General features: G+C 36.1%; 1 protein-coding gene across 1 annotated transcript in view; it reads right to left on the bottom strand.

The window, feature by feature from the left end:
* FDX1 (ferredoxin 1) overlaps positions 1–15503 on the bottom strand; it is a 39019-nt gene that overhangs the window by 9428 nt on the left and 14088 nt on the right. The window contains exon 4 of the mRNA XM_010862925.1: positions 4035–4164. Coding sequence (XP_010861227.1) covers positions 4035–4164 — 130 coding nt within the window. The remainder of the gene's footprint in view (positions 1–4034; positions 4165–15503) is intronic.

The following is a 15503-nucleotide window of genomic DNA, read 5'->3' as shown; positions in this document are numbered from 1 at the left end:
ATAGGAAAAATTAAAAAAAAAAAAAAAAAAAAGAAAAAAAAACAATAAGAAAAAAAATAAATAAATAAAAGAAAATGCATATTAAAAAAAAACAAAACAAAACTACTCACAGGTCAAGCCACAGATTAAACAATAAGGTATTATTTATTGAGGTGACTTCGATGGGATGAGGTGTTGGAAAGAGGTTGGAGGAGACAGAAAACAAAGCCCAGGTCCCCTGAGCTCACTGCCTAGACAAGGTCTTAGACATCCTAAAGGAACCTAGGGCCAGACCCTGGGCTGCAGGAAGGAAACATCCCTGGGAGGTTCAGGAGAACAGAGCTGTTCTGTGTGGGGGTGGGGGGGCAGGTACCACAGCTACTTTCATATCTTCAACTAATCTCTCTTCTATCTGCAAGCTCATCTCACCACTCCTTAACCAGCAGGAATATTGGTTCTCCTGCTGGCTCTCCCCCTTCACACATTCACTTGCCTACTATCAACCAGCATTTAGCTTCTCCTCCAGTCATTCCCATAATTCCCATAATTAATTTTCATTATTAACCCCACAAAATCTCCCACTTGTGCAAACCCTGAAGACATTTTCTACAGCCACTTTGTCATATACACCTAACAGCGAAATATACTAGGTGTGTTAACTTGACTCCTAAAGTTTGGTTTTCAAAGCAAAGAAGGAGCTTCAAACTGTAAGAAACCAAGGGCTTTGGGGTCCAATGTAACTGACTGAAACCAGGGCTCTGTCATTCTCCAGCTATGTGGCCTTGGCAAATCTCTGAGAACGAAGCCCTGTCCCATAAGGTGGTGATAATACTGCAAACTCTGAAGGTTAGAAACAATCTTTGTTAAGATTGTAGGCATTACAGTAAATGTCTGGCATATAAGTTAATATTTTATAGTTAAAATGCCAACAACAACCACTGAGTGAATGCTTTTTCCATCAGACACTATTTAAGGAGCTGCACGAGCATGCATTACTGACATGACACAACAATCCTATGAGGTAGGTACTATTTTATTATCCCCATTTTACAAATATGAAAATGAGGCCTCTGTGTAGGTTATCCATGGAAACTGGTTGCAGGGAGCAATGACAACTATCAAAAATAGATTCACAAATCATTCCTGAAGCTATCAACCATTAATTCCAAAAACAGCTGGTGATGATGCCCTTTCTGAGTCAGGCACTAGAGATACAATGATGAAATATTGGATCATCAGTTTCCTTTCAACAAAAGTAAAAAAAAATTAATTGGAAGTATTAGAAGATAAGTTCTAGATCCTAATAAATCTTCTTTCGTCTATTTTTATTCAAGGAATTAATATTTGCCACAATTTAATGAGTTGAGATGAAATTTGATGCTTTTTATGATATTTTTGAAGGACAGATTTGATAATTGAAAGAAATTATAATGAAAAGTTTTACCTACTTGAGAGAATACAGTTTTTAGAAAAACTTAAATATAATAATAATGTTAAAATGAATAGTTTTAATTGTACATTAAAGAAAATTAATCAGAACTTATTCTTGTTATTAAAGGATCATCAGTCCATTATTAATCAAGGCTAAGTACACTCTCTAATAACATTAAAATGCTCTTCAATCTAAAAATCAAGGACACTTACATCGAACTTAATTTTAAAATAAACCTAGATCTAAAGACTGAGTTTCCTTTAATCTTTGGAAATATATAGTACCCTAGAAACAGAAGTTTACATGCAGTTACCATTTTTGAACAAAATTATTTTCATTCCATTTTATGAATGCTTTCTAAATCCTACCTGTTAAAAGCATTATACTCTTTACCCACACCCTACTTATTTAACTTATATGCAGAGTACATCATGAGAAACGCTGGGCAGGAAGAAGTACAAGCTGGAATCAAGATTGCCGGGAGAAATATCAATAACCTCAGATATGCAGATGACACCACCCTTATGGCAGAAAGTGAAGAGGAACTAAAGAGCCTCTTGATGAAAATAAGAGGAAAGTGAAAAAATTGGCGTAAAACTCAACATTCAGAAAACTACGATAATAGCATCTGGTCCCATCACTTCATGGCAAATAGATGGGGAAACGGTGGAAACAATGACAGACTTTATCTTCTTGGGCTCCAAAATCACTGCAGATGGTGACTGTAGCCACAAAATTAAAAGACACTTGCACTTTGGAAAAAAGTTATGAACAACCTAGACAGCATATTAAAAAGCAAAGGCATTACTTTTGCCAACAAATGTCCGTCTAGTCAAAGCTATGGTTTTTCCAGTGATCATGTATGGATGTGAGAGCTGGACTATAAAGAAAGCTGAGCACTGAAGAATTGATACTTTTGAACTGTGGTGTTGGAGAAGACTCTTGAGAGTCCCTTGGACTGCAAGGAGATCCAACTAGTCCATCCTAAAGGAAATCAGTCCTGAATATTCATTGGAAGGACTGATGCTGAAGCTGAAACTCCAATACTTTGGCCACCTGATGCCAAGAGCTGACTCATTGGAAAAGACCCTGATGCTGGGAAAGATTGAAGGCAAGAGGAGAAGGGGAAGACAGAGGATGAGATGGTTGGATGGCATCACCAAGTCACTGGACATGGGTTTGGGTAAACTCCAGGAGTTAGTGATGGACAGGGAGGCCTGGCATGCTATGGTTCATGGGGTCACAAAGATTTGGACACGACTGAGCAACTGAACTGAACTGAACTTTCCCCACAGAGCATTTCTACTAAAATTCTGTGCACATAAGAATACCAGCTATAAAATGTCATAAAAGCTATTTCTTGCTTTCCATTATTTTGTTCTAAAACGTCTAAATTTTACCATCAAAATTTTTGGCTAGCTTACATTTGCAATAGGTCTTATATCTTCTCACAGTCTTGTATCTCTCCTTTAATGAAGCTCTCCCTTTCCTCTCATTTTTTCTTTTTGTTCAGAGTATTATCTGTTACGTGCACCTATAAATTTTATCTGAATAAAAGAGCAAGCAGTTAGCTATGGTTTACCCCTCACATTGAGAGAAACAATTTTCAGAACCAAATCGACACAACCACTGAGTGTGTAGTGTGTGTTATCCTTTAGAACAGAAAAGGAGGTGTTGATAGAGAATGTGGCACCTGAAGATGTGAGGGAGACTGGTAGGTGGCAGCCACAATAAATACCAATGAACTAAAAACTTTTGTTGAAGATTACAGAGTTTACATCAAGGGTCTAAGAAAATGGTGGTTACATAATACACATAAAATAAAGTTTATTATTACTTTTTTATTGTTTTCAACTATTTTTCATTAGGGCCACAAAACTGGAGTTAAAAGTCAAAGCCAACCTGAAGTAAACTCTGATTATCTTGCCCTTTGAAACATTAAATTAACTCCATATCTTCCCTAACTCAAACCAAAAGACTAGATAATTAAAAGAAAAAAAGTATCACTTGATATCACTTACTACTATAAATCTTACCACTTCATTTTGATATATGGCAAAACCAATACAATATTGTAAAGTTAAAAGAAAAGAAAAGAAAAAAAAGAATAATTCTATTAATAACAAGAATAAGATCTGAGTTTCTTCAATGTACAATTAAAACTACTCATTTTAACATAACTATTATAGTTTCTGAAAACTGTATTCTCACAAGTAGGTAAAACTTTTCATTATAATTTCTTTCAATTATCAAATCTGTCCTTCAAGAATACCATAAAAAAGCATTATATTTCATCCCAACTCATTAAATGTGACAAATATTAATTCCTTGAATAAAAACAGATGAAAGAAGATTTATTAGGATCCAGAACTTATCTTCTAATACTTCCAGTTAACTTTTTTTTACTTTTGTTAAAAGGAAAGCTTCATGAGGGTTAAACTGTAGAATACATGGAGAAATGTCATATATTTGATATTCAAAGTTTGCGACTTATCTGTCTACACAGGGAGAACACTATTACATGCATGCAGATTACATGTCTCTGGTCAGAGACAGACATGAACAAATAAAACTTTCACCCTCCCAGATGATTCTTACAACAGAAATGGTCTGAAAATCTTACCTATCTGTTAGTCCATATGCCAGATCAAGCATGTCATTCTCCTCATCAGTGATTGCTTCCAATTTCTCAAATATGTGCTGTTCAAAGATGAGGTGACAGGTAGAACAAGCCAAGGTTCCCTCACATGCACCTACAAAAGCAACAAACATTGAAAGCACTCCTCTCTACATTCAGCAAGATTCAAAATCGACTGGAATTAAGTAATTTCTAAATTTAAAAATCAGCATTAGCACACATCAATGGTAGGACTTTATTTCTGAATAATAATGAGAATTAGGGACAACTCCGCATACCCAATACACACAGAGTTGGAAATCACTTTCAAATATTACTTTTAAGAGGTTATGGGTTAGATGCTGTGAGGGAGACTCAAAAATACAAATCCTAATATCAAAGAGTTTAGAAGTTAATGAGACATGTATAGATACAAAAATTTATGCCTTTTAAATTTATATAGTTAATAATTTACATACAGCTGTAGAAGTTACTTACCTTTTCCTGGAGACCTCAACACAATTTATAAGAGCTTTTGTGGTATGTAAGAGGGATCAGAAAGTAATCAAACTGATATCTAAATAAAGTTAAATATTCTTCCCTCTCAATCTTTCTTTATAATCAAGATTGCCGGGAGAAATATCAATAACCTCAGATATGCAGATGACACCACCCTTATGGCAGAAAGTGAAAAGGAACTAAAAAGCCTCTTGATGAAAGCGGACAGTGAAAAAGTTGGCTTAAAGCTCAACATTCAGAAAATGAAGATCATGGCATCCGGTCCCATCACTTCATGGGAAATAGATGGGGAAACAGTGGAAACAGTGTCAGACTTTATCTTTTTGGGCTCCAAAATCACTGCAGATGGTGACTGCAGCCATGAAATTAAAAGACGCTTACTCCTTGGAAGGAAAATTATGACCAACCTAGACAGCATATTAAAAAGCAGACATTACTTTGCCAACAAACGTCTGTCTAGTCAAGGCTATGGTTTTTCCAGTGGTCATGTATGGATGTGAGAGTTGGACTGTGAAGAAGGCTGAGCGCCGAAGAACTGATGCTTTTGAAGTGTGGTGTTGGAGAAGACTCTTGAGAGTCCCTTGGACTGCAAGGAGATCCAACCAGTCCATTCTGAAGGAGATCAGCCCTGGGATTTCTTTGGAAGGACTGATGCTAAAGCTGAAACCCCAGTACTTTGGCCACCTCATGCGAAGAGCTGACTCATTGGAAAAGACTCTGATGCTGGGAGGGATTGGGAGCAGGAGGAGAAGGGGATGACAGAGTATGAAATGGCTGGATGGCATCACTGACTCGATGGATGTGAGTCTGGGTGAACTCCCGGAGCTGGTGATGGACAGGGAGGCCTGGCGTGCTGAGATTCATGGGGTCGCAGAGTCGGACACGACTGAGCGACTGAACTGAACTGAACTGATAATCAGGACAGAATCAAAGAAGTCACTTTAAGAGTCACACTGGTTTAAAATAAAGAGAATATTTCTCCTGCTCCATGTTTTTAAAAGTCATTAATTTTACAGTTGTTTACTGAGTGCCTATTACACGCCAGGCACTATAAAAAGGGAACCGAAAAGTCATCTAGTCCAACCAAACTCTGACTGAATATGCTTTCCAACATCCTTTTCCCAGGGTTTACCCAGCTCCTGCTCAAAAACTTCTGACAAAGAAATCCTCCTGCTGAAGCTGGTCGATCTCACATTTGGCTGCTTCTGTGCTGAAATCTGTCACTCTGTAACTTTCCACCTACTGCTCCAACTCTACCCCATGGAGTCCAATCTTTTTTTCCTTCTGGTTCTACTGAGGTAAAATTAACAAAATTGTAAGATATTTAAAGCACACATCATAATGATTTGATATATGCATGTACTGTGAAAGGACTCCTCTCAGGACTCGTTAATACACCTGCAACCCCATATATGTCTATTTACTTATTTTCCATGAGAATATGTAAGGTCTACTCTCTCAGCAACAGAGTTATAGCCACCATCATTTACATTAGATCCTCAGTTCTTAATATTAGAGGTAAAATTTTAAAGCCTTTTACCTATTCATCTATTTCCGTGATCTCCGCCAAGCCCCTGGCAACCACTTTTCTACTTTCTGTGTCTATGAGCTTATTTAGTGAATCCTTCTAAACAACAGCTTTTCATATATTTAAAAATGTTCTCCAGGCTGAGCATACCCAGGTCCTTCAGGTTTTTCTTACATAGTAACATAGTTCTAAATCCCTCCTCTCAGTCTGGTTGGGTTTTCCTTAAAATACAGCATCCAAAAGATGACCCAATAAAACAGAATCATCCATAATCATGTTCTCATTAAATTCTACCTAAAAAAGTTATTCTGGTTTCCTTTTTAAATAATTTTTAAAGCCATTATACAATTGTAAAGATTATAGACTCTTGGAAGTAACATCAGTTGGATTTAGATTCTCTTGGTCAATAAGCATTATATAAAATATTAATAGAACTACTATCAATAGTTAGTGAATTTCTTACTTTTCCTGTGAAAAAATTTATCATTGTAACAAGAATTGTTCTTTCACAATTTAAACATTTGTTACTCATATTATTTTAAAACATAAAGAAAGAAGAGAGGCTTCCTTAAACATTTCTATTAAATTTCATTCAAAGCAGATTTTATTAAATCTCATTCAAAGCGAAACAAGATGAAGCAGAGACATACCATACAGTGACGTACAGGGGTCATAAGCATGTACTCTGGAGCCAGATTGCCTGGCTTCAATCTCAGCTCCACTTTTTACTAATGGCCTCACGTTGGGCTCCTCCACCCTCCATGCCTGAATTTCCTCAGTAGTAACTGTACCAACCTCACAGGGCAGTTGCAAGCATTACACATGAATGTGTGCTTAACATATGTACTTGCAACCATGGCTGACTGGGAGAGTAAGACCTATTCAGTATTGGCAATTATTATTATTTGGAAGTTACAAGAAAACTTAAAAGAATTTCAACTTTCTTATATATTAAATTATATGTATGTTTAGATATTAAATATATAAATATGTATATACAGTACATTTATGTAATATACAAATATATACCCAAACCAATTAGTTATTTGAACAAGCACTTTACTTTTCTACTTTTGCATAAATTTGAGGCTTTCCACACAAAAAGGTAAATGGATATATTTTACTTAAAAGGAAATGGGCTTCCTCTGCTTAAAAAAAGGTAGGCAAGTTGTTGTTTAGTCGCTAAGTTGTGTCTGACTCTTGCGACCCCATGGACTATAGCCCACCCAGCTCCTCTGTCCATGGGAATTTCTCCAGCAAGAATCCTGAAATGGGCTGCCATTTCCTTCTCCAGGGGATCTTCTCAATCCAAGAATTAAACACACATCTCCTGCTGTGGCAGGCGGATTCTTTAGCGCTGAGCCACCAAGTAGGTAGGCAGAGAGGTAGAAAGAAAGAAAACCTCTGCAGTAAAAGGAGAACTGGTGGAGTGCAACCCTGAGGCCAGCTGGGCTCTGGAGGAATCTGCCATACTGTCCGCTGTGTCCTGGGCAGGCGTCTCAAGGACCTCAATTTTCTTCTCATCTGTATCATGGGAGATTGAGGTAGATGATACCTAAGGGCCTATTCACTCTAATATTTTATGACTCCACAAAGAAGAGTTGTAGTTCTTAATGGATTTGCTTACTAGTATTCAATAAATACATACTAATTTTGCTTTCTGTTTTTATCTGATCAGTACCCAATCCAGACAAACTCAAACTAAAATGTCAAATCCATCTGGAGATATTGGGGGACAAAGTTCAGGAAATTCAGCATCTTTTGTCTTAAAATGTAAGTAAAACCCTCCCTAAAATATACCAAGCAACTACCCTAACTTAAAAAGCTTTAAAAAGCTTCAAATTTTTATTATTAAAAAAACAAATCCTGAGAAATGCAAGCAATGCGTAACAGAAGATACAAGAAAAACAAACTCACGATCCTGGGCAGAATGCGGAGTTGGGAGCTGGCTACAGAGGCAGATGGTGGACCAAGCACAGAGGCCTCCCAAGCTCTCCCAAGGACCCTGAGCGTGCGTTGTAAGCACACACACTGGGTGGGTAAACCAGCACACTCTCAGGGTGGGTTGCCTCCGAGATGTTTCTGGCTGGGGTTACCAGCAACTGTCACTCTACCACCCCTCTTGAATCCAGCCCCTGGAGAACAGTGGTTGCTGCTGAAGTTTTAGGAAGCTACTAAAGGATTCTGAGTAGGAAAGTGACATGGCATGTTTATTTTGGATAGATCCTGCTGGTGCCTGTGTGTAAAGGATGGGTTTGACATGGACAAGACAGAAGCTAAAGTCATGACATCTCACCAGAGAGGAGGGGGAAAAGAGGAAAGGAAGGATAAGAGACTGAGAGAGTCAAAGAGACACATCCCCCCACCCACCAAGAAAAGGGCTTAAAGTACAGATGTGTCAACTGGAAGACAGAGAACCAGAAAAGGGTGATATCAGAAAAGCCCAGGGAAGAAGCCAGTGCACACAATATGGTCTCAATCATCATGGAATTCACAGAAAAGTCCACATGCCAATAAATCCCTGCAGAAAATTTAGGACATTCTTTGTACCACCTGGTCAGTCAAAATGAAGAGTTACCATCCGTGTTCTAGGTCTTCACTTTCTTCCCTAGGAAAACTCAATTCTTTTAACCTTCTCTTAAAGGCTTTATTTTCATTCTCTAATAATTTTCATAGCTCCTCTCAGGAACCTTGCCAGCTGATTCCACATCTTGCTTAGGATGCCAAGTTCAGAGCTGAAGAGAGTATTCTAATAAGAATCTGACAAATGTTGAATATATACAAAAGATTAACTTTTGGTTCCTACACTCAAGTTCCTATTACACATTCTAGCCCCATATTTATTCTTTAGATAAACACATCATGCTTGGGATTCCTCCTGATTTTACAGTTTACTTCAAACTTTTTCTATCACAGGTTGTCAATAGATATGCTTTTCTTATTCTTTGTACTGGGAAGAAACTCAAATATAATAGAAACTTTAAGGTTCAGGATGAAATCAACTCAGCCTGTATAAAATGGCTATCACTGAACCAGAGACACATATGGTCATGTTGTGGTACAAATATCACTATAGGAAAAAAATCTGGAGCAAAGCTTTACAAACCCTGTGAATAGTACTTAAAAGAAGAAACAGTCTATCCTGCAAAACTTCAAAATAATACAACAATCTGAGCATTTTTGGGGAGGGTTTTTTTTCCCTTAAACCATACATTCTATAAAAAAAGAAAAAAATTAGAGAACAGTGAAGACATGTCTCTGATAAGGTGTCTGGAGGAAAAAAAGATTTTAAAAGACAGCCTAAAACTGAGAGAAGAAAACTTTAAGTTACTCCTTTTTAAATTTTTTTTTTCATCTCATGATTTCATGGTGGGTATTTCTGCCAATTTGTTTCCTGGTCTTGTAATTAGAGGTAGGCCCCCAGTCAATAAGCATCTGACTTTTGTCTTTTCGGTATACAGGTCTATGAATCTTAACACATGTATACGTTTGTGCACCCACTACCACAACCAGGACACAAAGCAGGTTCATCACCCAGAAGAAAATCCTCGTGCCTGCTGTGCTCTCGGAGGCACAGCCTGCATTTCTCCATTCAGGAAACAATTCCATTTACAATAGCATCAAAAAGAATAAAATACCCAGGAATAAATGTACCTAAGGAGGTAGAAGAACTATACTCAGAAAACTGTAAGACACTGATGAAATGAAAGACAATACAAACAGACCAAGATACACTGTGTTCATGGGTTAGAAAAATTAATATTGTTAAGATGACCACACTATCCAAGGCAATCTACAGATTCAATACACTTCCTATCAAATTACCAATGGCACTGTCCACAAAACTAGAACTAAATTTTTTTAATTTGTATGGAAACACACAAGACCTGAAAAAGCCAAAATAACCTTGAGAAAGTACAGCACTCTAAGTATCAATTTCCCTGACCTCAAACTATACTACAAAGCTACAGTAAGCAAAAGAACATGGGACTGGCATAAAAACAGACACACAGATTAACGGAACAGAATAGACAGCCCAGAAACCAACCCACCCATCCATGGTCAATTACTCTCTGACAAAGGAGGCAGTGATTTACAATGGAGAAGAGAGTCTCTTCATTAAATAGTGCTGGGGAAATGCTATTACATATAAAAGAATGAAATTAGAACAATTCTCTAACACCATAGATAAAAATGAACTCAAAATGGAGACAACACAGACTCTTCAGTAAATGGTGCTGGGAAAACTGGCTATTACATGTAAAAGAATGAAACCAAAACACTCTCTAACACCATATACAAAAATAAACTTAAAATGGATTAAAGACCTAACTGTAAAACCTGAAACCATGAAATTCCTAGAAAAAAACAGAATATTCTTCGACATCATAGCAGTATTTTTTTTTGGATCTGTCTAATAAAGCAAAGGACATGAAAACAAAAATAAACAAATGGGACCTAATTAAACTTCAAAGCTTTTGCAGAGTAAAGAAAACCATTGACAAATTGAAAAGACAACCTACTGAACAGGAGAAAATATTTGGACACAACTGAGTGACTTTCACAAGATATGAAGACAACCTAAGTGTATGTCTATGGATGAATGAGTAAGATATACATACACCACACACACACACACAATTATTATTCAGCAATAAAACAGAAGAAAATCCTGGCACTTGTGAGACAAGAATAAGCCTTGAGCAATTATGCTAAGTTGAAATAAGTAAGACAGAGAAAGACAAAAACAGTACAATCTCACTTATATGTAGAATCTAAAGTCAAATTCATAGAAACAGAGAGTGATGGCAGGGGCTAAAGGAAATGGGGAGAGTTGTCAAAGGGTGTAAATTTTCAGCTTTAAGATGAACAAGGTCTGGGGATCTACTGTAAAAGATGGTGACTATAGATACAACACTGTGTTATATATTTGACATTTGCTGAGAGTAATCCTAAATGTTTTAACTACCAAAAAAAAGGAACGATGTGAGGTTAACCCTATTGGGATAATCATTTTGCAACTGATATGTGTATCAAACCATTACATTGTACATCTTAAACTTACACAATGTTAGTTGTCAATTATATGTCAATAAAGCTAGGAAACAAAACCAATAGTGGTGATGGTTACATAACTGAATATTCTAAAAAAAAACACACAAAAAAACACAGTTTACTTTCAATGAGTAAACTATATGGTATGTGAATTAAATCTCAGTAAAGCTCTTCCAAAAAAAATCAACTAGATGTATTTTTTTTTGCTATTATTAGACTGCCTTGCTTACTGTAACATCAAGTTTTAATATCTGTACTACACATACTTCTTCCAACTTTATCCTTCTCTTCTAAAACTGGCTGTTGTAGTTCATTTTTCTGTAAAAAGTTCAGAATCGCTTGTTTGTATCCACAAAAAATCCTGCTGAGATTTTAACGGGAAATGTAACAAATCTATATTATCAATAAAAACTGACATCTTTACTATGCTGTCTTCCAATTCATGAATATAGTATGTCTCTCAACTACTTAAGTCTTTGCTTTCTTTCATCAGTTTTATAATTTTCAAGATATTGATGTTATATTGTGTTAAACCTAAAAATTTCATTTGGGGTAGGTACTGTAAATGTTCTTTTAAAAAACTTTTTTGGTTCCCAACTATTCATGCTGGTATACAGAAAGACAATTGATTTTCATGTGTTGATCACATACTAGGACCTTGCTAAACTCACTTAGGTCTAAGGTTTTTTTTTTTTTTAAGATTCCTTGTGATTTTCTATGTAAACAGCCATCTAAAAACCTTTTAAATCAGTATGCCTTTGATTTTTTTTGTTTGTTTGTTTCACTACACAGACTAAGACTTTCATCCTGATGTTATAAGATGGTAAGAACAGACATTCTAAGCTTGTTACTAATCTTAGGAGAAAGGCATTTCATCCTTCATTACTGGGCATGATGTCAGCTGTAGGTTTTCACAGATACCTTTATCAGCACCGGATCTACACCAGAGCTGATCCGGCACTGCCCACTTGTCTTCAGTTAAAATGCAGGAGCTGCCACCAATTCTGTATCCTATTTGACACCAAGTTCATGTCCTTACTGACCATCCCTGCAGCTCCAAACTCCACTAAAACCACAACCCGAACTGCACACGCTACAGACAAGAACAAAGTGAATGACGCTCCCCTTGGGCTTCATCTTCTAACTTATCTTCCGCATTATAGAATTCCCAGGTTCCTATCCACCGTGAAATCACCAGCATTGGAAATCAGCAGTAAATATTTTCCTACTACCAAACTAGGATGCAAAGGGGAGTTCCTATAGCATATGAGCGGGTACGTGCATTGTGCATATGCAGTAGGTGGGCCCAAGGAGTTTAGAAGTTCTTGATCTAGTATTAAAAGTTAGACATTAAAATGCAGTCTCTCATAGAAACCAGGGTATAAATGGTTAGTTAGCTATTAAGTTAGTTCTGTGGGTTGGCCTGAAAATTTAGCCATCATGTGTAACAGTATTTCCAGGGGAAAACAAATTCCAAATGCTAAGAAGTTGACCTGAAAATGAATCTGGTAAACAAAACCTATCCCAAAAATGAAAAGTGTTTGTTATTTTTTATGCTAATCACATACAATAGGGAACAAGTCCACAAAACAGTGGGAGACAATTTATCAAACAAAAAAGGATACACAAGCAGCAACTACTATAGAAACTTCAATCTAAAAATGATAATCTAAAATAAATTTTAAAAGTTAAAATGATAGCTGATCAAAATATGGGTATATTGATACAATAATACATGTGGAGAGATGGGAACTGAAAGTACAAAAGTTATGTGACTTATGCTTATATACAATCCCAAAGCAGTACTGACAACTGTTGGTTTTAAGTGTCTTTGTAAGACGTTGGCTATATAAAAGTAAATTAATAGATAAAATGTGTAGATATGTGTGTGTATATACACATGTATATCTGTATCTATATACTTATATATACAGATACATACTCACAATATATTAAACATAACATGATCACATTTTATGAGGAATACATTCTCAAAGATTTTGAAATTGTTAGAAGTCTCATAATTCGAGAGTTATATTCTCAATGAAACAAAATGGATTCTTACGGTCCATAAAGCTTTAACCTTCAAATCATTATTTTTGTTGCAAAATATACTTAAGTAGAACAAACATTTGAAGTGAAACTTTTTACACTACTATGTCCACCTTTCAAATAATCAAAAATACTCCATGCCTTACAACAGACGATAATCTGATATGACTCAGGGACACATTACAGCCTCATAAGCCCGTGGTACCAACATTTTACCATCGTCCAATAACTGTCATGAACTTAAAGATATATACGGTTCAGTGCTGCTGTAATTTTGCTGGCATTTTGCCTAATAATTCAGAGTTCTTTCTCCTAAATTAGCAGTAATAGAAATTATGACAGGTTTTTGGCTTCCTTCACTGCATTCTGTCACATTTAACTGCTGTTCCAAAATAATTCATTTTCAGATGCATTTTTCAGCATTAACACTTAATGAATGCTTGGCTGAAACCGTCATGGGCTTTAAAATGATATTAAACTATAATCACAGTTTAAAATATCAGCACTACAGTCAACAAAAATCACACAGACATCAGATATCTGGAAACAGCACAGTTTACATGATACTGACAAAAGCTGACAGATACTGGCTTGTAATTATAAAAGGTATCGAAACAAATATACAATTTGTAATTCACACAGTCTGCCAGCTTGAAATTATGGGATTCTTGACAAAAGTTTTGGGCTTCACAGTACTTCTGATTTTACTAGAGTAAGAAACTTAATATTATTAATCTGTACAATTTCAAATGTGTATAATTTTAAAATTATGTTAAGAATAAGTAAGATATTTTGTTAACTAAGGTATTTTGTTTAGTAAGGCAAGGCTATTGGCTAATTTCAAGGCTGATGATGAATAAAACTTTTTGTTTTTAACAAGACTAATACTAAAGATTAAAATTCCTGTCATAAAAAACTAATTCCCAGAGTAAGTTAGCTATCTGCAGACTACTACTCCTTTCATGTAACTTAAGAGTTTTCCACCAGGAACAGACTGTTTCATGGGTGTGTGAGTGTGTGTATATCTGTAGCTTATATTATATTAAAAAAACTTGGAGCTCTATAATGATGCTGACAAGAAAGATTGCTAACCCCTTTCTCAAACAAAACTCCAGAGGACAGCTATGCTGGAATATTATATCCTAAAAATATGAAATGATATATAAATATTAAAACCTAATTTTCTAAAGTAAAGCTTGATTTCAGAGCCATAAAGAATCAATTAACATGACATGAATAAATATTTATATGATCATTATCAGGACCACACAATTTGAATAATTTCCCTCAAAACAGTCACACAAAGGAAATACACAGTAAGAAAATATAAATAGTCTGAGATAATAAAGGAGGTAAATTTGATCAGAGAGGTGTAACTGCCCCCTAGTGACAGAATACTATAATACTGAAAACTTAAAAGATCATCCAAGAAAACCTACATTAACATAAAAGTTGGAAATAAGAATTTTTATAAATGTATTGCTTCCAAAATTTACTTTTTACTCACTGATCCATTCATTACTTCACTTCATATATGAAAATAAGAATCACTAAATCCTTCAATACAGTCCCCAGGGAGAAAGATGCAGAAATAAACAAATATATAAATAGATTATGATGTGATGAAAGAAATGAACAGGATGCTGTGATGGAGAAAAACAGATTCAGGGTAATAAAAGAATTCCTATTTTGGACTGGGTGGTTGGGCAAAGTCCCTCTAAGGAAGTAACAAACTGAGACCAGAAAGATGAAAAGCAACACATAAAGGATTCTTCAGGAGGGAGAGGAAGTGTCCCAGGTAGAAAAAAATGTAAAGTGTATATACAAAGTCTTCAAGCTAGAAATTCTAGGTGAGCTCAGCTCTTGATAAATGGCAAGTGTGGCCAAAGTGACAGAAAGAACAATGAGAAGAGGGAGAGAGGAGGAAGGGCAGAAGGAGCCAAGTAATGCAGACGCTAGCATAAGGAATGTAGATTTTATCCTAAATGAAATGGGAATTTATTCATGGTTTTTAATCAGAGGATCTGTCTTATTTGCATTATAATGAATGACCCCAGCTGCTGGGTTCAAAAGCAGAAGTAGAGAAGTGCAGCTCCTGTAACACGTAACTGGCAGCCCAGACAGTGACTGCAGAAATGGTGAGAACAGGACCCACTGGAGACAGAGTACATCTGATAGGAACAGCTGACGGCCTGAAGGGAGAGGATGCGGAAGAAGGAAGAATAAAAGATGCTCTCCAGTTTCAGGTTTGAGCACCTGAGAGATGCTCACTGCTGATAGTCAAGATCCTCGGAAGGGGAAGTTTCAATAAGGGCGGTGTG

Source organism: Bison bison, unplaced genomic scaffold (genome assembly GCF_000754665.1).
Source record: "Bison bison bison isolate TAMUID 2011002044 unplaced genomic scaffold, Bison_UMD1.0 scf7180017864485, whole genome shotgun sequence".
Classification (NCBI taxonomy): Eukaryota; Metazoa; Chordata; class Mammalia; order Artiodactyla; family Bovidae; genus Bison; species Bison bison.
The sequence above is the reverse complement of the archived record's forward strand: the minus strand, read 5'-3'. Positions and strand labels throughout refer to the sequence as shown.